The sequence below is a fragment of the Thamnophis elegans genome, chromosome 15 (genome assembly GCF_009769535.1).
Source record: "Thamnophis elegans isolate rThaEle1 chromosome 15, rThaEle1.pri, whole genome shotgun sequence".
NCBI classification, from domain to species: Eukaryota; Metazoa; Chordata; class Lepidosauria; order Squamata; family Colubridae; genus Thamnophis; species Thamnophis elegans.
The window spans coordinates 17,827,459-17,850,627 of record NC_045555.1 but is presented as its reverse complement, the minus strand read 5'-3'; the positions used below and the strand labels follow the sequence as shown (position 1 = coordinate 17,850,627).

Sequence of the window (23,169 nt, the reverse complement as noted above, 5' to 3'; positions counted from 1 at the left end):
AGAAATACCTCAATTTTTGCAAAAAATGGGCAGAAAACAGCCCGTTTTTTGCAAAAACTGAGGCATTTTTGCCTTCCCCCAGGCCTACTGAAGTCGGCAGAGTGCTTCTGGAGGCTGGGGAAGGCAAAATGCCTGTTTTTGCAAAAAAATGGCCCATCTCTGGGACCTCTCTGGGACTGGCATGTGCACACCATTTAAAAAAAGGAGGGGGAAATAACATTTTCAATGAAGATTGTTCTGCACATGTGTAGAACAGAAAATAAAGATGGTGCCAAGGATAGAACTGGTAGGGTCATGTGTCTGGCCGAGTTACTACCTATTCGGCCAAACTAGTCTGAACCGGTAGGAGCCCACCTCTGGTTGGAGAAGAAAAAGAATGCAGTGGAAAAATATCTGAAAGACAGTGAAGAAGATGCCCTGAAGCTAGTATTCCAGGAAAGTTTACTGATTACTGGAGAGACCAAACTGGCCTACAAGACAGATGATACAAAAGGCAAAAAGTCTGGCTAATAGATCTGTCAATACCTGGAGACAGAATAGAAGAAAAACTGGAGAAGATAATAAAACACAAAGACCTGCAAATAGAAATAGAGTGACTGTGGCAAAAGCCAAGTAGTGCCAAAATTAGTAGGTGCCTGGGGAGCAATCCCAAAACAACTGGAGCATCATTTGAACACCATCGTCATTGACAAATTCACCATCAGTCAGTTGCAAAAGGCAGCTTTACTCAGAACAGCTTGCATCCTGTGAGTGAGAATATCTATTAATACCATGAAACATCCACATCTGCCTATCCCAGGTCCTTGGAAAGGGGTCGATAGGTAGACAAAAGTGCCAAATCCAGTCTGAGCATCTGACTGACTATGCCACAAAACCATAATTATAATAATGTGGTCATTAAGCATATTTGGCTTCTGCTATTGATTTGCTTGTTGGTAAGCAGCTGGGAAAGTTACAGTCACATGACCCCAGGAAGGATAAATACATGCCAGTTGTCAAGCACCTGAATTTTTATCACATGACTATTGGGATGATGCAACATTCGTAAGTGTGGAAACTGGTCATGTCCCTTTTTCTTAGTGGTGTTGTAACTTTGAAAGGCTTCTAAACAAATGGTTCTACATCAAGGACTTTAGTAGTGTTTGAGCAGTTAAGAGGTTACCAGTGTTTGGAAACAAATAATTCCTAAATTAGTCTGATCAATTCCACATTATCAGAATGACTTTACTCTCATTGGCTTCATGCATTTAATTAATCCATGATTTGTTTTAACTGGAGTTGAGTGATTATCATAGTGATCTGCTAACAAATAATATAAGTCACGGTAAATTGGATTCAAGTCTCAAATTAAAATCCAAAACCAAGCAAAATATCTCACTGTTCTATGATGTGAGGAGTAAAAAATCAACTCCAAAGTTATTGGAATACAAAACAATGTTATTGCATTAGCAAAGGCTGGTGAATTTCCAAGCAAACAAGCAAGAGAAACCACACTGGTTACAGAACGCAGCATATTTCATATATTCCTATCACCGTCCGCTTGTCCATCCTTCCCAGACCCAATTGATAGGCCCAGGTTAGTCACATGTTAACAGTCTGCTTATAATCTGTTTAAAAAGTTTTAAAATTAGTTAAGGCCTTGTTGCTAAGCACTCTACCCCTTCATTTCTATGTAGGATGCGTAGTAGTGTGGCTATACTAAGTAATTTGAACAAAGAATAAACCTATATAAATTGTATAATGTGTCATTCATAAGTGATATGTTAGTCTACATTATGGAAAATTACAACTTATATTGTATCTTACAATGAGCGGACAGATATATTAAATTCACATGGGAAGATGTTAAGGAAAATAGTCGAGCCTTCCTGGACTGTGCAGTACACATTAAGGAAGACAGAAGCCTTAACATTGAAGTTTACAGAAAACCCACTCATACAGATCAATATTTAAATTTTGATTCCCACCTCCCACTGGAGCACAAATGGGATTCATCAGAAGGCCTGCCTACCAGCAAAGATGGAAAGAAAAAGAACATAAAGATAACAAGGAAGCCCTCAGAATGTGTGGCTATCTCAAGTGAGCCTTCATCAAATCTCAAGAAAATACCCTACAGGAGCTCCTCTGTGACAGACAGTGACGGGAACAATAAACAAAGCAACCTTGACACTCCGTATGTTGCAGTCTTATCGGAAAAGCTTGGGAGGATCTTCGGCCAACATAACATACTTAACACCCAAGCAGACACTGAGCAACGTGGTAAATGCAGTACAATGCAGCAAGCCATGTGCTGATCTGTACTTTGGGGGAACAAAACAACCATTTCATAAATGCATGGCACAACATAGGAGAACAAACACATCAGGACTAAATTCTGCAGTCCATCTGCATTTGAAAGACACAGGTCACTTTTTTTGGAGACAGCAAAGTCCATATTTTGGACAGAGGATTTGCTGGTTTGAAAGAGGGGTTAAAGAGGTCATTTATGTCAAAATTGAACATTCTTCTCTCAACAGTGATGGGGGGATATGACATCATCTCCAATCTACAACAGTTCTTTCAACAGTTCCAAGAAGGCTCCACACCCATTTGCACCACTCAGATGACTCTCATGATACAGAAAAAACCCCAGATGACCTTAACCACCTTCTAAAAGAATGCAAATGACCAGCTGTCTGGAAGGAGTACAAATCCCTCCATTCCCCACCATCCAGTCAGCGCTGAAGAAGCTTATTGGATGAGAAGAGAAACATCTTCAAAGAAAAAACAAGAAAGCCCAGTTGCTTCTTTTTTTTTTAAAAAAGGCACCTTTGGGACATCCAGTGACAAAATAAATAGCCTCCCAGAAGGGCAGGATTACCTACATCCCCATTCAGAATTAAAGTAAACTTCCATTGTATTCCAAATCATCATCATGGCCCTTTATCCAAGATCCAATAAACCTAATTTCAGCCATTTTGTGAAAGGCAAAAAAAAGTGATTTCCCCACCCACGAGCATACTTCCCACTTTCCTAAAAGCAAAAAGAGGTTGCCATAGATACAAGTTAATTAACGACCGCTTTTCTCCCCCCCCCATTCCACACTCCGTATTTTTAAAACGGGAGGGGCGGGGGCGGTTAATACTACATTCATGGAAGGCACAGCCCATTGCCTCATCCTGTCGTTTGTGAAGGTTGTTTTTTTCTCCCACCTGCTTCATGCTTTGTTTTTTATACATAAACGCCAAGATACATTTTAACCATTTATTTTTAAAAAAAACCAACGAGGAGCTGTCAGAGCGTGGGAACCAAATACGAGCCTGCCGCACTTAAGGTTGGGAACAATTATCTGGCAATTCAAGTATTCCGAAACTAACATTTGAAAGGTGCAAGTCGAAGTCGGGACATTTCCTTTGCCAGGGTTTGTCGCCCCCCCCCCCCACACACACACACACACACACACCAGTCCTTCGCCATCCGGGTCTCTCTCTGTGTGTAGCACATGCATCTCAGCGCCCCCCCTCCCCAATCCTTTGCCGTCCAGGTCTCTCTGTGTACTACATTAATCTCAGCCCCCTCCCCCCAGATCCTTCGCCGTCCGGATCTCTGTGTGTAGCCCATGAATTCCCCCCCCCAAATCCCTCGCCGCCCTGGTCTGCGTGTGTAGCACCTGCATCTCATCCCCCCCCCCCCCCCCCCCCAAATCCTTCACGGTCCGAGTCTCTCTCCGTGTGTAGCACATGCATCATCTCCCGCCACTCCCGCCGCCCTTCTTCCCTCAGCCCTCCCCACAGCCACCGCTCCGGCGCTCTTCCCCCCCCGCCCCGCCCTTTCTGCGTTCCACAGCTAAACGCCAGAGCGCGCTTCTCGCGTAGAAACGGCTTCCCAGCCGCCCCCCACCCCTTTGAGAGCCGCTGTTGCGGAGGAGGAGGAGGAAAAGCGGAGAGAGAGGCTGGTGCGTTGTCAGTCCTCCAGAAGCTCGCGCGGGGGTCCGCGGGCGCGCGTGTTTTTTCCCCCCCTTTTTCTTTCTTCCCACAACGCAAAACGGGAGAGCTGCGCCTGAGGGTTAGGGTTAGCCCACACGAGCTCGACGCCTATTCCGGAGGGCGGTTGCGGGGAGGCGCGTTTTTCGCAACAGGCAGCCAGGCAGCCGGCCGGTTGGTTGGTCGGTCAGCGCCGCCTCGGCCAAAGCCATGATCGGTGTGAACAGCATCAACAGCAGCGGCAGCGCCGGGCGTCTCCGGCCGCGCTCCATGTGCTCGGTGCGCTATGGGCGCAACTGCCGCGGCGTGGAGACCTTCTGCTACGGCTGGCCGCAGCGCTCGCGGACCCTCAAGCCCGTCCTCTACACGGACCTGGTGGTCAACCGCTTGCAGAGCCGCAGGAAGAAAAAACCGGTAAGGAAGACGTCAGGGCGAGGCTCTGACGTTATGCCTTCTCCTGCTGCGGAGAAAAAGGTGGGCTTGAAGGGGGACGAGAGTCGCGTGGTACGTAGGCCGCTCCGGCCTCGGTCCCCCCCCAATCCTGAGGTGAATGTTCCTCACCCCGCTTGGCAATTAGAAGGCTTTGCTCTCGAAGCAACGCCCTGACGAGATGGGCTCGGCTGCGCTTTGGGCGGGCGTGAGGGGTGTCCCCCCCCCGCACACAAAAAGGAGATGCTCCCCAATGGACAAGCCCGCAAGGTTCAAGAAGACGCGAAAGAAACCTGGTTGTGTATTTAAAAGCGGGCTCTTTGGTGCATGGGATGCACACGGCCCCAATCTGCGCATGAATGAACCGCGGGCCTATGCGTGTGTAAGCACAGAATGACAGGGGTGGTTGTGTCAATGCTCACTTCTCTATCGTGGTCGGTGGTTTAAGAGAGAGTGGGCAACTCTTCATGTAGGATAGGATAGGATAGGATATGTGGAATGGAATAGGATAGAATAGAGTAGAATGGAATAGAATAGAATGGAATATGTGGAATAGAATAGGATAGAATAGAATAGAATATGTGGAATAGAATAGAATATGTGGAATGGAATAGGATAGGATAGGATAGAATTCTTTATTGGCCAAGTGTATTTGAACACACAGGAATTTGTCTTATGCTCTCAGTGTACATAAAAAGAAAAAAAAAATACATTCATTATGAATCATAAGGTACAACCCTTAATGATTGTCATAGTGTTGTATGGGTCCAGCGGCTAGATAGAGCCCTGTACGGCTCACATCAAGCTTCATGCCAAGGAGTATTGTTATTTATTTGTCATTTGTTTGTTTTGTCAAGTGTGTATAAGATATAGATATAAGTACATACAAGATTATGAATACATGAAATGGATACAAATAAAAGAGAACATTAGGACAGGAACAGTAGGCACGTTGGTGCTCTTATGCACACCCCTTACAGATCTTTTAGGAAAGGGGCGAGGTTGACAGTAGACGGTCTACGGTTAAAATTATGGGGGTTTGGGGAAGAAACCACTGAGTCAGGTAACACATTCTTGAGTTCCATTTATTCAGCACATAAATAGATGGCAGCACCTATAAGCTTATCAAATACCATATTTTTCAAAGTATAAGATGCATCGGAGTATAAGATGCACCAAGGTTTGAAGAGGCAAATTTAAAAAAAGTAGGTAGGTAGATAGAGAGAGGTGGGGGGAGAGAAATACAGTAGGTAGGTAGGGAGGGAGAGAGTAGGTAGGTAGATAGTGGGGGAGGGAGAGAGAGAGAGAGAGAAATACAGTAGGTAGGGGGAGAGAGAGTAGTTAGGTAGGTAGATAGAGGGATAGAGAGAGAAATACAGTAGGTAGGTAGGGAGAGAGAGTGAGTGAGTAGGTAGGTAGGTAGATGTTTCCAGGTGTATTTATCCATGTGCTGGAGAAGGAAATCTCTGACAATCTGCAGCATCTAAGACTTGGTTTCTGCTGGCACAGCACTTGATCAATGTAATTCTCATCAATCACTCTAACTAAAGAGCTTTCCAAAAGGGAAAAAAAAAGTTTTTGCACTCTGTAAACCTCCCAAAAACAGCCCGTTTTTCATGAAAATGGTCCTTTTTCCCCCCAAATAAAAGGCATGAATAGCCTTGGGGAGGCTTGCAGAGTGCTCTGGGGGGGGGGAGGCAAAAACGAGCAAAAAACTGCCTGTTTTTCGCAAAAACGGGCCCATTTTTTGTCAAAAAAATTGCATGCATAGCCTTATGGAGGCTTATAGAGTGCTGCTGGGGGCTGTGGGGGCAAAAAACAGCCTGGTTTTTGCTCATTTCTGCCCTCGCCAGTCCCCAAGAGCTCTCTGAAAGCCTCCATAAGGGCTTGCATGGCCATTTTGGTGAAGGGGGTGGGGCTTCAGGAGGCAAAAAATGCTGTATTGGATGTTTGGGACACACTCAGATTTTCAGCCTCTTTTTGAAGAAAAAACATGTGTCTTATACTCCAAAAAATACGGTAAGTTAAGCAGGCCAGACTTCATTAATAGATAGATCCAGTGGTGGGATTCAGCCAGTTCGCACCAATTTGGAAGACCCGGTTGTTAAGTTTCGGAGCAGTTTGGTGGACTTGTTGTTGGAAGAAACCATTATGGCAGAGAACTAGTTGTTAAATTATTTGAATCCCACCACTGGATAGATCCCAAGGCTAGACTAGGAAGCTGGGGGTGGGGTGGGGTTGGGTGAGTCTAGAAAGCAGTGCCCATCATTTGAGGTATTCTCTCTTTTTTTAAACATGTTTTATTTGCAGTTTTCTTTTCTCACCATACATATTTTGTCGACAATGTATTAACCGGGTCAAGTCTTTTTGGAACAACGTTAACAATAATAATACGAATAGGTATGTGTAATTCTAATCTTCCAACTTCAACAATACTATTGCCTTTTATATAATCCTTTATCATTTCCCCACTAATTCGTTTAAACATAAATAACATTTCTGTAAGCCTTGTATTTGTTATACCCCTGCTAAATAAATACTAAATTACTAAAAAATAAATAAAAATTACTAAATACTAAAGGATACGATGTCTCAGTTACTAAGACTCGATCGAAGGTCAGCAGTTCATCGGTTCAAATCCCTATTGTTGCATAACAGGGTGAGCTCCCATTACTTGTCCCAGCTTCTGCCAACCTAGCAGTTTGAAAGCACGTAAAAAATGCAAGTAGAAAAATAGGGACCACCTTTGGTGGGAAGGTAACAGCACATGTGCCTTCGGCATTTAGTCATGCTGTCCACATGACCATGGCGACATCTTCAAACAGCGCTGGCTCTTCGGCTTTGAAACCGAGATGAGCAGCACCCCCTAGATTCAGGAACAACTAGCACATCTTTGCGAGCAGAACCTTTACCTTTACTAAATACTATTATTTAATATTTTACAAGTTGCTCATTGTTCCACCATAACTTCAATGTTCGAAATGTGTAGGATTACTAATAATGCCAAGTTTTAACAATTTAATCAATCTTATTTTGAGAATGTATCTCAAATAAGTTAGACTACTAGATGGAAATTTAGGATTAGATAATCTAATGGTATTATTAACATAAATAGTATGTTAGAGTTTATTGTAAATTTAAAATATTAAGGAGTGGAATTTGTGCAGATTTTGAGGTATTCTCTCTTGTTGGGCTTTTTAAAATTTGTATATATTAGATTTTTTTAAATTAAGCACTATAAGCTATGCAAAATCACTTTTTTGTGACAGTGAGAGGCCATACAAATTGGATTATACAGCTGATATTTTATTTAAAAAACATTTATATGATCACTTCCTGGGACATGCAGTTGCATTACTCTGTATAATCTATTGTTGTAAATTTCTCTGATATAGACTATGACAAATCAGTCCCAAATCAAGATTAAAAACCTATTTAAAGAAATCTACACATTTCCTGAAAAGGAAATTCTAGCATTCTAAATTGGTTAACCAAGACCTTTTTAAAGAAAAAAACCTGCAACGCACATGTATGCTACATAGTGTAATACATGTGTATCACATATATGCATACACAATATCCTCATCCTTCTGTTCTACACAATTGTTGTAATTTGAAGGAGTGATGGCTGACTTGAATAGATTTCAGTTGCACACTTCTGGGCAGATGCAAAGAGAGACAAGTGTCACAACTTAACATATAAAGCTAATCTGTGTATTTTGTATTGTGAGAGGGCACAATAACAAATGAAGGCATTTGCTAGGTTTTGTTTTGTTTCATGGTAACTAATTCCTGGAAACCATAATGCTTTCTTAAGAAAAAAGAATGTGAGCAGTGTATTCTGCACTCTTTCTCTGCCTGGGACTGCATAAACATTTGCATGTGGAAGTATTAAACATCTAATGCTGTTGTTCATCTCCATTCTTTTGCTAAGTTGATGTGGAATTGCAGGTTGATCCCAGTGGAACTTCTGCATATTCCATTCGCTGCATATTCCATTCAGGTCATCCAAAATGAGAGCATATAGTTGAATAGTTAGGCAGCAGTGCAGGTGATCCTTCAAGAGAGTTATCGCCCAAAACGGGGGAGGGAAAGTATCTCTCAAGACAATAGAGTCTTCAGGGGAGGGAGCAGGTGATTTATTTGTCAGGCAAGAATAATAAATGTTTGCCCAATTTCATTTGCCAGTTGGAGAAAAAAACTAAGGAATTAAATCACTAATTAATTAAAACTAAGGAATTTTAAAAAAATCAAATGTACAGGTACACATTAGGTGAAACTGGATTACTAGGATCTATCTCCAGTCCCTCATTGGAGATCCAGAATCCCAGGTAGTCTAAGCGGATCTTGTGGAATTCACACTTAGACAGCTTTGTGTAGAGTTGGGCTTCCTGGAGTTTCCTGAGTAGACCTCTGACCAGCTTTATGTGTTCTTCAGAGGTCTCAGTGTATACTAATATATCACCAAGACCCCTTGTACACCAAGACTCCCTTGTACAGGTGCTTGTGCAGGTCCTCATTTATCAAAGGTCAAGCTGAGGTGGCGTAGTGGTTAGAGTGCAGTACTGCAAACTAGTTCAACTGATTTCTAACTGCAGTTTGGCAGTTCAAATCTCACCGGCTTAAGGTTGACTCATCCTTCCATCCTTCTGAGGTGGTTAAATGAGGACCCAGATTGTTGGGGGCAATATGCTGACTCTAAAACTGCTTAGAGAGGGCTGTAAAGCAATTTGAAGCAGTATATAAAGCTAAGTGCTATTGCTATTGCTATCCGTTGCATAAATATGGCAGAGGGTTCTTGCAACCTGAATGACATTACTTGGAATTGAGAGCAGCCTAGGGGGCAATTAAATGCTGTTTTCCACTCATCCTTAATCCTCACTTGGTAATATACCTCCCTCAAGTTCAGCTTTGTGAAGATTTTTCCCTTTGCCAAATAACCTAGCATGTCCTTCATAACATATATAGTTGATGTACAGTCTAAGGCATGGGTCCTCAAACTATGGCCCGCAGGCTGCATGCGGCCTGTTGAACCCTTTAATCTGGCCCGTGCAGGACCATGAGGCTGCCCCACCCCCACATCGTGCCCCCCCCCCTTTTACCCAAGGCCAGGACTTACCTTCGTGAGCACCTCAGACTAGAACCAAAAGGTAAGGCCAACAACTTTGGCCTGCAGAATGCTTCTGGGTGTGTGTGTGTGAAAAACAGGGCACATAGACACCCCAAGTGGCCAAAAAACTGGTAAAACCAGCCCATTTTTCACTTCCTCCACCTCCAGAAGATAAAGAGAGATTGATAAATTGGGGGGGGGGGGAGAGACAGAAAGAGAGAGAAAGAGAGAGGAGGGCAGAAACAGAGACAGATTTCTCAAGTTCCTTGGGGCTGAGAAGAATAGCTGGAAAACTGAACTTCCTGAAATGGACCACTAGACTCCTAAACAACTGAAAAAATAATCTAGTAAAAAGAAAAGGCAATCAAAAGAGTAACATGCAAACAAAAGTGAAAAAAATCCCCAGGAGCAAAACAAATTAAAGTTTAATTTGTGTGCATTGTTCAGTGGACTGTTAAATCGGCCATGCTCCCTAATCCCAAGACCTAGCCATGCCAACCCAGTCACATGACCATCTAATCATGCCCACCCAGCCAGTCTGGCCCCTCAACAGTCTGAGGGACCATGAATTGCCCCCCTAAAAAGTTTGAAGATCCTGATCTAAGGGAACTGTTCTTTTCCTTGAAAAGCAGCCGGGCCGCCATTCTCAATTTCGCTGGCTGAATGAACCCCGACACAAGGTTCTTGTTTATAAACACTCAGAGCTCATACATCTCTCTAGGGAGGTCATGGAGTATTTTTGGCTTAGGCAGGTTAGCTCCTGACATGATATCTATCATATAATCGGTGGGTTGGTGAGATGGAAGCGCATCTGATTCCTTTTTGCTAAAAACCTCAGCTAGGTCACGATACTCTGCTGGAATTAGCGGCTCTAACCTACTGTAGTTGTGGTTTCCGCTTTCATTTTTCTAGCCAAAGGCGTGTAGGTGGCTCTTCTTCACATCTGCCACTTTTCTGTATCCCAGCTCACAGGGCAGTTGCACTTTTTCCACCACTATGGGCTCAATCATTGTGGGGACACAATAAACCTAACAGCTTCCATGAGTTCCTGCTTTGAGCCTAACTGGCTCGATCAGACCTTGCACACCCCCTGTTATTGACCTATCTAATTGAGAAAATGCCATGGGTTGCCTTAGCCTCAGTCCCAGCCTTTTCACCACTTGGGTGCTGATCATGCACTGGGTGCAACTTGAGTCCAGCAATGCTGTGCTGTCCCCCTTGCCCCCAAGAGGGCACCACAATCTCCACCCAGGCCATCATGGGGATGATTGTGCCACTTATCATCAGGTCATATTCCGCCTCGCTGTCACTCTCGTAGAAGATTGGATCCTTTCTGGGGTTGGTCAGAGTTCTCTCCTTGCTTGACTGAGAAGAGAACTCAATTACATGCTGTCCCACACATATCTTCTTCAACTTCACCAGGGGTCTCTTTTTCTTGGGTTGGCTAGTGAGCGGGGGAGCGGTTGCTGGTCAAGGTGTGAGGTTCACAAGGATATGCATTGCCCACATTATTCTGATCTCTGTAGGTATAGGAACATCACAACACCTGGATTTCTTTTTAAGGACATTCATGACTGCTGTACCAAATTTTACTCTGCTTGCATTTCTTGACTGCTTGTTCCTTTTGATGGTTGAGCCTAAAGGCGTAAAATGATACTATTGGTGCCAAAAATCCTAACTACTCATACAGTCTTATGTAATTTGAGCTAACAGATGAGGAAATGAACTTGGAGTAATGGAAACAATTCAGTGAACAATTAAACAGTTTATAGTGTGTTTGCTGAAAAAAAAATACAGGATGTACATTTGCTGCAAAAAAAAAATAGGGGAAAAAGGAGGAGGGGAAGGAGTGTTTGATGCCTTAAGTTAGTTTTAAAATGTAAGGAGAAATATAAATAAGTAAATAAGACCAAGAGCATAATAAGAAACAGCATTGAAATTACAGCTACCAATATCAGAATACTGTTATTATCAATGGTGTGATTGCATCTGAAATACCGTGTGTATTATTTATTTATTTGTTTGTTTGTTTGTTTGTATTTGTTTGTTTGTCTTGTATGCCGCTCACTCCTGGAGTACTCGGGCGGCTCACAAAAGACAAGGGAAGGGGGGGAACGAGACAAAGACAACATATTAAAAACAAAACAACATTCACAATTTCCGTGGAGGTAGATGCTTCTCAGCTCCCCCCAGCCTGCTGGAACAGCCAGGACTTGATGGCTTTGCGGAAGGCCGGGAGGGTAGTAAGGGTCCGGATCTCAACAGGGAGCTCGTTCCAGAGGGCCGGAGCTGCAACAGAGAAGGCTCTCCCCCGGGGAGTCGCCAGCCGACATTGGCTGGCAGATGGAATCCAGAGGAGACCCAACCTGTGCGATCTAATTGGTCTGAGAGAGGTAATCGGCAGGAGGCGGTCTCTCAGGTGCAGCTGCACCTCAAAAATGATATTGTGGAGCTGGAAAAGTTTCAGAGGAGGACAACTGAAATGATCAAGGGGCGAGAGCGGCTTTGTATGAGGAAATGTTATGACATTTTGGGCTTTTTATTTTAAAAATAGGAAAATCAGAGGGAACATGATTGAGGTGTACAGAATTATACATGGAGTGGATAAAGTGAAACAAAAAAAAAGTATTTTCTTTCCCAAAATACTAAAACTCATTTTCCCATTAAATTGAATCCTAGAAAAATCAGGACCGACCCTTTTGTCTTTTTTTACCCAAGAGATAAGTTTAGTTTAGTTTACTTCATTGTCATTGCACCTCGTACAACAAAATTAAATGCCATCTTCAGTGTACATTATAACTATAAAAATAAAACACACATAAACATCCTTCACCTGCCCATGAGCATGCATGCTCCCTTTTTGGCACTTGGTGTCGAAAAGGTTTGCCATCACTACACTATACCATCTCCAATAGATGCCTACCCAGCTTGTCTTTGAAAAAAACCTCTAGTAAAGGGAGAAAACCATTATATGCAATGATATTTCCTACTGATTGACAATTCTTACTTTCAAAAAATTATTCTCAATCTCTAATCTTTATCTACATCCTTGAGGTTTAATCCAATTAATTCTAGTCTTAATCTTTAGAACAGGTAGCAATAATCCTTTTATAGCATTACAAGACATTTAGATAGATATCTGAAGACAACTATCATATCCTCTCAACTTCTTCTGCAAGCTAAACTGTTCCTCATTGAACTTTATTTCAGTTCTTTTACCACCTGGTAGCCCTTCTCTGGGGTAGCTCCAGTTTATCAATATCTCTTTTGCAGAATTGAACATAGTACTTAAGCCTGGCCAAGGCCCAGTAGAGCACTGTAGTTACTTTTTGTGACCTGGACTCTACATTCCTTTTGATCTACTTGGGAAGTGGTTGATCTTTTTTGCAGCTGAATTAACTGTTGGGAAATATTCTGTCTATGGTCCACTAATAAACCCATCCTTCTCCCATTTACTATGGTGCTAAACTGCCAATATGGCTTCCCACTGGGCACACTTACTAAAATTATCTCATATGCCTGTTCTAGATCAAGCAGTCTAGAACAAATTATTCCATTATGTATAGATTTCTAAATGTGTTGCCTGAGTTCAGAAAAAGCTAGCTTTGATAATACTAATAGATTCTATGCAGGGTTGAAATTCAGCAGGTTCTGGACGGATCCGGAGAACCAGTAGCAGAATTTTTTTGAGTAGTTTGGAGAACTGGCGAATACCAGCGCTTGCTGGCCCTGCCCCCCATCTATTCTCTGCCTCCCGAGTCCCAGCTGATCGGGAGGGAATGGGGAATTGCAGTATCCTTCCCCCAGGAGTAGGGAGGGAATGGGGATTTTGCAGTATCCTTTCCCTGCCACACCCATCAAGTCATGCCCACAGAACCGGTAGTAAAAAAAAAAGAATTTCCCCACTGATTCTATGCTCTTTCACATGGCTTTTAGGTGTAATTTTTCTCGTAACCCAAACCAATGAGGTGAAAAGAAAAATGGAGCCTTAACAAACAGAGCAGCTTCTCTTATTTTTGTCAGCAACTCTTATTTTCTGGATAAAAGATGCAGCTATTTAAATTTCTTATCAAACTTTAAAGCGTGTTTGGGAAAGGATTCAGAAGTTTTTGAAAGTTCTTGAAAGTTACAGGCTATGTGGTTCAATTTGGATGAAGTTAATATCAAAAGTGTGTTCATCTTATATGTGAAATGTATTCATTTCTTGAGGCAGGAATGAAACTTTAAAGGAAATTGCTTAAACACATTCCAGTGCGAAAAATAAAACTAAAATAAAAGAAAGGTTTATATCTTCTGAACTAAAAGAACAATAGGGGAAATAATCTTCACTCCTTTTGTTTTTGCCAGTTCTATAAATCAGAGACATTTTTAAACATCTCTGCTCAGGAGTGGTCCAAACCACCATGCAATCTTCTATTACACAAGATAAACATTTCTGCTTAGTTAATATTCTGGTTGATTACAATTATTTTTCCATAAGAGGAGTATCAATTGTTGTATAATTTGGTGTGAAACAGTTATGCCTGTCACTCAGGGTGGATAAAAATAGATGATTTTTTTTTTAAAAAAATAAAAATTTAAATTGGATTTTTTAAATTTAAATTGGATGTTTTTGATTTTTATCAAATTTATTTTAATAAAATGCTTTTGGAGTAAATCTATGTAAAATAGTTTTCTGTTTAAATACATTATTAACTAGTTTATTCAGCATGAAATGGAGCTTCATTATGTAGCATGAGGCTGTATATTCTGCAATGTTGGGACTGTTGGTGAGTCAACAGCAGGTCAGAGGAGGAGCCGCTGCAGGACAGAGATGAGAGTTGCTCTTTAAAAATATTGATTTAAATCGAGTTGATTCAAATCAAGCCTTTTTACTAGTGATTTAAATCAAGTCCACCCTGCTGCCACTTAATGTTTTTGGCAGTCATCACAGCGCCATAACATAGAATTAGTACTATCACTAAAGATTAGTGGCATTTTCTGGATTAAAAAGGGAATACACATAGAATTAGACATCTCGAGAATCTGCTGAAGAAATGTGAAAACAAATATCTTTAATACATTTTCTGGGAGGGTTTTTTTTTGTGAATGGATCTCAGAGGTGTACTTCCATATTCCCAACTATGAAAATTGTATTCTGTCCTCCGAATAGCAGCCAGAATGGCCAGTTATCAGAGGTGGCTATTGCTACAAGTCCAAAACATCACGGATCATCATCCCTAACCTTATCAATACATCATTAATTCATCACCCTGATCAGCTTCTAATCTGACTTCAGCAGCTAGAATACAGGTAATCCTCAATTTATTGAGTGACCATTTGAAATTATGCTGCTGCTGAACGAAAGGATTTATTACCAGTGCCTAAAGTTATAGGCATTGCAAGCCCTTGCTGTCATATGATCAAAATTTGAACCCTTGGCAGTCTGCCCACACAGAGGTACTGCAGCTCCTCCCATCTGCCTATTTCCCTCCCATCTAGGCCCTGAACAGGAGTGTCAAACTGGATTTCATTGAAGACTGCACCAGAGTTGTATTTGACTTCAGGGGGACTTGGGGGGCCTGGCCAGCTTGACATCAATCATGTCGGGGGCACCTGTGGTGGCCAAGTGCTAAGGCAGGGCTTCCTTCAGAACTTTCCTCTTAATTTAACCTTCCTTCCTTCCTTCCTTCCTTCCTTCCTTCCTTCCTTCCTTCCTTCCTTCCTTCCTTCCTTTGTCTCCCTGAGCTCCGTTTTCAGTAGTAGAGGCACAGTGGGCCAGCCCTTTCCATTTCCAGGGTGGCCCCACAGGCCAGATCTAAGCACCCCGTGGGCCAGATTCGGGCCTTGCGTTTGACACCCCTGGCATAGAACAAAGGAGCCACACCTCTCTTCCCCACCAATCACCTAAAAGCCTGGAAGTTCCAAACACCTGGGAAACTCTGTGAAATGGAGCAACCATTGTTCCCACCACTCAATGAAGCCACAAATGCTTGGGAAGCCAAAACCTCTTTAAATCATAAAGCTTTTTTTATCCCCAAACTGTTGGAAATATAAACAGATTCCAGGTACATACTACCACATGTGGCGGACCTGTAAAAAAGCAAGGCATTTTTTTTCAAAAATTTAAAGGAATTCCCTTGACACCTTCAGTTTTCAGAGAGAGCCTAAATCATCCAGCTTGCATCAACAGGCAGAAGATTATAGTCACAGCAGAATAAAAGTGAGAAGGTCACAATATTTAGATGGGTTTACTATAAAACTAGAGATCTTACCTTGAAGTCTTACAATTTTTGCCCAAGTATGGAATCCCCCTATTTAGTATACCTTTGATTCAGATTACAGATAATGTTGAACTTTGGTTTGTTTAGCAGTTTTTTTAAAAAACAACAACAATCAGTTGGCTTTAATCCAAAACAGGCTTTATTTTCAATGGCAACTCATGAGCATTTTCTCCAATAAGCAGGCTAATAATGAAATAATATCCATGAGATTATTCATATGAAGACAAAAATGAATTTCTTGTAGAAATAGCAATAGCAGCAATAGCACTTGGACTTGTATACCACTTTACAGCCCTCTTCAAAGCGGTTTACAGAGTTAGCATATTGCCCCCAACAATTTGGGTCCTCATTTTACCCACCTCAGAAGGATGGAAGGCTGAGTCAACCTTAAGCCTGGTGACATTTGAACTGCCAAACTGCAGGCAGCAGGCAGTCAGCAGAAGTAGCCTGCAGTACTGCACTCTAACCATTGCACCTCCGTGGCTCATATAGAAATAGATTAGAAAACACTGCCACTATTTGTAAGTATAGGTAGCTTTCAATTTATGACCATAATTAAGCCCCAAAGTTTTGGTCATAAGTTATTGTGATCATTGTAACAATCACATGAACTTTACTGAATTTTACAACTGCATCATGGCTTTCCCAGGTATGGGCATTAAATGACCATGTGGGTCATTAAGTAGAATGTGAGATGCTCCAGGGGCTGGGAAAGGTGCTGGGAGGCCCAGTGCAGGTCACATGCAAGTTATGGCGATGCTGCGGTGTGCTATAAGTACAGGGAGGGGCAGGGAAAGAAGCTGTAGCTGCACAGCCTGGTCTAGCAGCACAGCAAAAAGGTACCACACCAGAGGCGGTATTCAGCCGGTTCTCTCTGGTTCTGTCACCTCTCCAGCCTCTCTACCATGATTTGCCTTGAGCAAAGGCTTGTTGAGGCCTACAGGGATGAGACATTGCATCCCTATAGGCTCCGGTTGTTTTTGCAAAAGCCTTTTCTGGTGAGAGCAGAGGCCAGGATGGCCGCACGCGTCCCTCTGAGTCTCCGTTTTTGCTTGCTTGAGGAGGCCTTTGCTGGTGAAAATGGAGACCTGGAAGGATGCACACACCCCTCCTGGCCTCCATTCTTGCCAGCAAAGGGTTTTTGCAAATACAGCAAAAGGCATTGCAAATGGAGGGAAGGCTTTGGTGCTTCCAGGTCTTCCCTCCATTTGCAAAGCCTTTTGCTGTGGATCTCGTCCAAGCCTCCGTTTGCAGAGAACAGAGGCCTAAAGTACCGTGAGATCAAGTGAGATCAGTAGCGTGAAATCTCATGCTACTGATCTTGTGTGATCTTGCGGCACTTTAGGCCACCATTCTCTGCAAATGCACTGGAGGCATGAAGCACCAAACAGACAAAGAAACAGATGGCTCCCTACTTTATTTTATTTTTATTTATTTGGTTTGTCAAGCATGTATGAGAAAACAAGTACAAGTATGAATACTACATATAAACATATAAGTATAAGCAGGCATAAGTATATACATAAGAAATGAGAACAAATAAATGGAAGCAGTAGGACGGGTAGTAGGCATACTGGTGCACTTATGCACACCCCCTTACAGATCTCTTTGGAATGAGGTGAGCTCCACGGTAGACAGTTTAACATTAATGTTTTGGAGGTTTGAGGATGTAACAACATCTTTGCAAGGTGAGTATACACAGGCCTAGTGCCTGTAGAGACCCAGTGGTGGTGGTTGGGTGTAATAGGCAGGGTAAATGTTGCAATGCTTCTGTGGTTGTTTGTGTGAATGACTGCTACAGTGCTGCAACATTTCTGTGTCGTAAGTACTTGGAAGGGGGATTAGGTCATAATTTCATACGGTCGGTAAGTGAACTGTCGTAACTCAGGAATTAACTATTGTTTATGAGATGGATACTCTTTATTTGACTCCTCTGTTAAGATCTATCCAGTGGCGACAACAGCGTGGAGACAGAAGCATGCTGTAAACCCTAAACCTAAAATTAACCCCTAAACCTAAACCTAACCCCCCTAAACCTAATCCTAAACCTAACCCTAACCCTAACCCTAAACCTAACCATAAACCTAACCCTTAACCTAACCCTAAACCTAACCCTTAACCTAACCCTAACCCTAACCCTTAACCTAACCCTAACCCTAACCCTTAACCTAACCCTAACCCTAACCCTAACCCTAACCCTAACCCTTAACCTAACCCTAAACCTAACCCTAACCCTTAACCTAACCCTAAACCTAAACCTAAAGCTAACCCTAAACCTAACCCTTACCTTAAGTTGAATCGGCTTGCTTTCAAAGCGCTATTTAAAGCGCCCTTCTTTCTCCGTGCTGGCTGTTGTCGCCCTGTTGATGACGTCAGGGATGCGGTTTAATCGGGCGCGGTTTAGTCGAGCGCGGTTTTGACGGGTCACGGTAAAATTTGATTGGTTGCTGTTTCTTCAATCGTCCATAAGATGGAGCCAGAATCACTGTTAGATGCTGATCTGATCTGAGTGTTTGTAAGCTGGCTGTTAGAGGTGCCGTAAAGTGATCAGCATGAGCTATTGTAAGTTTTGCAACTGCTAGCAAACTATGTGTATTGGACTGTTCGATGGATTCTCAGACCTCTGTTTCCACGAAAGTAAAAACCTATTTAAACTGCAGTGTCTCTGTATGCTGATTTGTGTGTTATCCAACACCACTCTCACAACGCTTCTCTGAACGCACTCGCTCTCCCAACGAGGAGCTTACCTAACACCACCTCTGGTCTGAACTCTTCAAAAAACTGGAACTGAACCAGGGTAAAGCATTCATGAAACTTCTGCTAATTACCTTTTGCTATGTGACTAGTATTACAATAAACTAGAAAATCACTAGATAGCAATGTGGAAATTAAAAAAAATCTAGATCAGATCTGATAGCCCTAGAGCAGGGGTCCTCAAAATCTTTAGTTTATCAACTCCTTCATAAAGTTTCAGATTATTTATTGGAATCCAAACATTTATTATATGAATGAAACTATTTAAAAAAAAAACACTTTAATTAATAGTACTCAATAGGCAGACAAAAATGCCAAATCCAGTCTGAAACATTTGGCTGACTGTGCAACCAACAACAACAATGGTAATACTGAATACTGGAGAGAACAAAGTGACCTACAAGACAAACTATGATGAAAAACAGAAAAGAGGCATGGGAAGACATGGCCAGTAGTACATAAAAAAATAGCTAGAAAAGCAGATGATAGCAAGAACTGGCAAGAGCTAAGAGCAGGAAAGTTGAAAAAAGAAACAGAGTGGCTAATTCTAGCTTCAGAAAATCGAGCCTTAAGAACGAATGCCTACAAAGCCAGAATTAAGAAGACAACAACTGACGCCTTACAAAGAAGCTAAGGAAACAGTAGCCCACCTGGTTAGCTGCTGCAAGAAGATTACACAAGTTGACTACAAACTACTGCATGACAAAGTAGCAACTATGGTGCATTGGATAGAGCAAGTCATATAAACTAGAGAAGAAGCTAAAGTGCTCTGGTGCTTTAGAATTCAAATGGACAGGTATCTGCCATATAACACACCACCACTTAACAATTATCAATAAGAAAGAGAAAAATACCAAATCCAGTCTAAACATTCAGACTGTGTGACCAAGAGGTAAACTCAAGACCACTTCCCTGGTGGCTGACTATCCAACCCTGAATAATACTGTCTCACCACTAACCACTTCTCTTTCACAACTAGTATGGAGCTCTATAGAGGTCCTCAAAAGATAAACTGACCCCAATCAATGACATTCCAACATTTATCACCCTTCTTTTGATTCCCAGCCATTTATTAACTACTTAGGTAGTCCCATTAACCTTTGGGGATGGCGGTATTCCAGGAGGCCGGTCCAACCATCAATCAGCTGCTCATGCTAAATCAGGCTGTGCTGAAGCTGTTTGTTGTTTGCTGCAAAGAGGCAAATAACTGGGAGGCAGAGGCCGAAGGGTGAGGGCCAGCGGGTGGGTGGTGCTTCAGCAACATTTGGTCTATAAGGTGCACAGACATTTCCACCCACTTTTGGGGAGGGGGGAGAAGAAGTCCGAAAAAAATACTAATTTAAATTCTAACATCATAAGAACATGGAGAAAAAAATAACATTTACTATCGCCTTTATACTGCAAATGCTGTAGTTATATAACCCTAATAAATAAATAATATTATTTCCTTTACCTCTGCAGGCTGTATATAGCTCTATCAAGAATGAAAAGCTACAGTGGGCCATGTGAGTACCCTTGTTTAATGTCTATAGTAAAACTGATATTCCTTTTTAAAGAATAATTTTGTCCTTTATTTATTTTTTATTTCTACCTGTTTATTTTTCACATAAATCTAAGATACGTCTCAGAAGGAAAATAAAAAGTGCTGCTGTCTGCTTTAACATCTTGGTCTGCTGTAGACATCTGCTCCGGTTTGTTGTAATTGTCAAGTAGATCATTTTCAAATATGGGGGGGGGGGGGGGGACATCTTTTTAGTGGATGTCTTTCTTAAAGAAAACTGAAATAATCTTGAATTGAACAATCGTGAAATATTTTTTTGAATACAGGTAGTCCTTGACTTACAACTGATCACTTAGTGACTAGCAAAGTTACAACAGACCCCCTAAAAGGTATTTACAACCCAGTCCCATGGTGGTGTGCAGTGGTTAGAGTGCAGTACTGCAGGCTACTTCTGCTGATCACTGCAAATGTCATAAAGTTGCCATCACCCAAATTTTTATTATTTGACCTTGTGGATATTGCAACAGTTGTAATTTTTCACACTTTTTTCTGTACTGTTATAACTCCAAATGGCCATAAACAAATGTTGTAATTTGGAGGCTACCTATACCCTTGATGGCAAACCTATGGAGCCAGCTCTCCAGTCATGTGAGCCATTGGTCATTGCTCTTCCAGGTTCTGGCGTGCTGTCTTCACACCTGTGAGAGCACCGGAAACCCGAAGTGCAGCCGCCCGGTGTACATGCGCGCGCCAAGAAGGTGATCTTCCAGTTTCCGGCATGCACATGCACACCACCCACCCAATCTTCTGGTTTCTAGTGCACATGCATGCGTGAAGACCAGCTGGCCATTGCGCATGCACGTGCTGGAAACGGGAATCTTCCGGCTGCTCTTCTGGTTTCCGGCACACATGCATGTGCTCCATTTCAGCACTCGGTGCCGAAAAGGTTCGGCAACACTGACCTATACTGTACGTAAATTAGCCCATTGATGATTGAGTCGGAGGAAATACACTGACTGTAAACTGTTTAGAGAGGACTGTAAAAGCACTATGAAGCGGTATATAAGTCTTAAGTGCTATTGCTATAAAAAAGTCTATAAAAAGCATATCTCAGAAGCACACAGAAACTATATTCAGCTAAGGCTCACGCTCGACTACTTTTTGGTGCCCAGCTAGGACATTGTGCTTCCTTTACTCCTCTTTGAAGTATCCACTCTAAATTCAAAAAACACACAAAAAACCCAAAATACAGGTAGCTCCTTGCATTCCAAATACAGGGAGAGATGCGGAACTGATTACAATTCCAAAAGGTGCATGGATTTGCATCTTAGCATACTGGTTGAAGCTACGGGTTTTTTTTTTTTTTCCTTCCTTCCCCATAAACTTGAGTTCTCCCTCCCCAACCCCCGTGATGATAGTTATGAAACAGAATTGACCAGGACAATTTAATAAAAATTCCCAGCTTAGCTTTTCTACAGAGGTGTTGTTAATCATGAGTATGCACTTCGTGCATTTAAACTATTATTAACTAAAAGTCCCATGAGGGATGCAGTGGCTCAGTAGCTAAGATGCTGAGCTTGTTGATCAGAAAGATCAGCAATTCATTAGTTCGAATCCCTAGCACCGCATAACGGAGTGAATTCCTGTTACTTGTCCCAGCTTCTGCCAACCTAGCAGTTCGAAAGCACGTAAAAAAATGCAAGTAGAAAAATAGGGACCACCTTTGGTGGGAAGGTAACAGCGTTCTGTGCTCCTTCGGCATCTAGTCATGCCGGCCACATGACCATGGAGACATCTTTGGACTTCGCTGGCTCTTCAGCTTTGAACGGAGATGAGCACCACCCCTAGAGTCGGGAATGACATATGTGCTATATATGTGGGGGGAACCTTTAACTAGAAGTCCAACAGAACCAGACTGCTTTACCTCAATAAAGTTTTTTTCTGAGCATTCAAGTCCCCATTTTAATCACGGAGATGTTCACGTTAAATAACTGTCTCCAGTTAGAGTACTAGTTTAAATAGGCTTTAATGCTCTCCCCATAGCAGTTTTGGAGGGCAAACTTTAAAAAGTTCTCTGAGTTAAGACTGTCCTGTCCCTGCAAGAGGCTATTGAAATGGTAGCCATGCCCCATTAGTACTGTACCCTACATACAGTGATGGGATCCTGGTTTAACAACCGGTTCAGTAATTGCGTGTTTTGCTGCATGCACAGTTTTACCAAAACCTACCTTCCACGTTACTTCTTGGGGAGCAACACAGCTGAGGCGTGGCAATCCGCTCTGCCACGCTAATCAACTGAGAGAATATAGGTAGGTAAAACACGAGGGAGGGAGGGCCCACCTGATTGTGGGATCAAAATGGTTCGTTGTCAGCTGATCATTGGAGCTACCAGTTCGCCCAAACCAGTCCGAATTGGCTGAATCCCACCCCTGCCTATATGTAGGAGGTACAGTAATAATGGGACATGGCTGTCATTTCAGTAACCTCTTGCAGGGACAGTCTTAACTCATATGAGGATCCTGGGAATTGTGGTCTGAACTCATAACTTACCTGGTAGAATACCCAGGAAATTCTTATCATTGTATGTATAGTTCCTATTGCCAGATCAGTATGACTTGGTTTCCCTCAGGGTAGACCTAATTCTGATTTTTAAAATTTAAATTGGATTTTTTTATTGTTATAAAATTATTTTAATAAAATACTTCTGGAATAAAAATCTATCCAAAGATAGTTTTCTATTTAAGATACATTAATAATTTGGTTTATTCAAGATGAAATGGAGCTTAGTTATGTAGCATGAGGATGTATATCCTGCAGTGTTGGGAAATTGCAGAAATTGGGTTAATCATACAATGACCTGCTTTATCATCATCACATTTTATAATTGTAAATATGAGGCTTCGTTATCATCCCACGAGTAATAGCTCACATTCACTCTTATTCATTCAGATCTTACATATCCAAAACCTTTCCTTTGCTAGCCAGGCCATAAAAGGAAGTACTCTTTGAGATGAACCTTGATGGGGTGAAAGAGGGGGCTTTGGAACTCTCTTTCCTCAAGCTTTCTTTTATAATCAGTATTGGATTACTCAGATGAATTGCTGGGTTACCTCAGTACATGGGTGGGCTGCTGGGAGTTCGCATAGGTTT

The 23,169-nt window shown here is 42.2% G+C and overlaps 1 protein-coding gene across 1 annotated transcript in view; it reads left to right on the top strand.

The window, feature by feature from the left end:
* The window catches only part of PSD (pleckstrin and Sec7 domain containing), a 70,450-nt gene that overhangs the window by 28,239 nt on the left and 19,042 nt on the right, over positions 1 to 23,169 (top strand). The window contains exon 10 of the mRNA XM_032232155.1: positions 19,980 to 20,023. Coding sequence (XP_032088046.1) covers positions 19,980 to 20,023 — 44 coding nt within the window. The remainder of the gene's footprint in view (positions 1 to 19,979; positions 20,024 to 23,169) is intronic.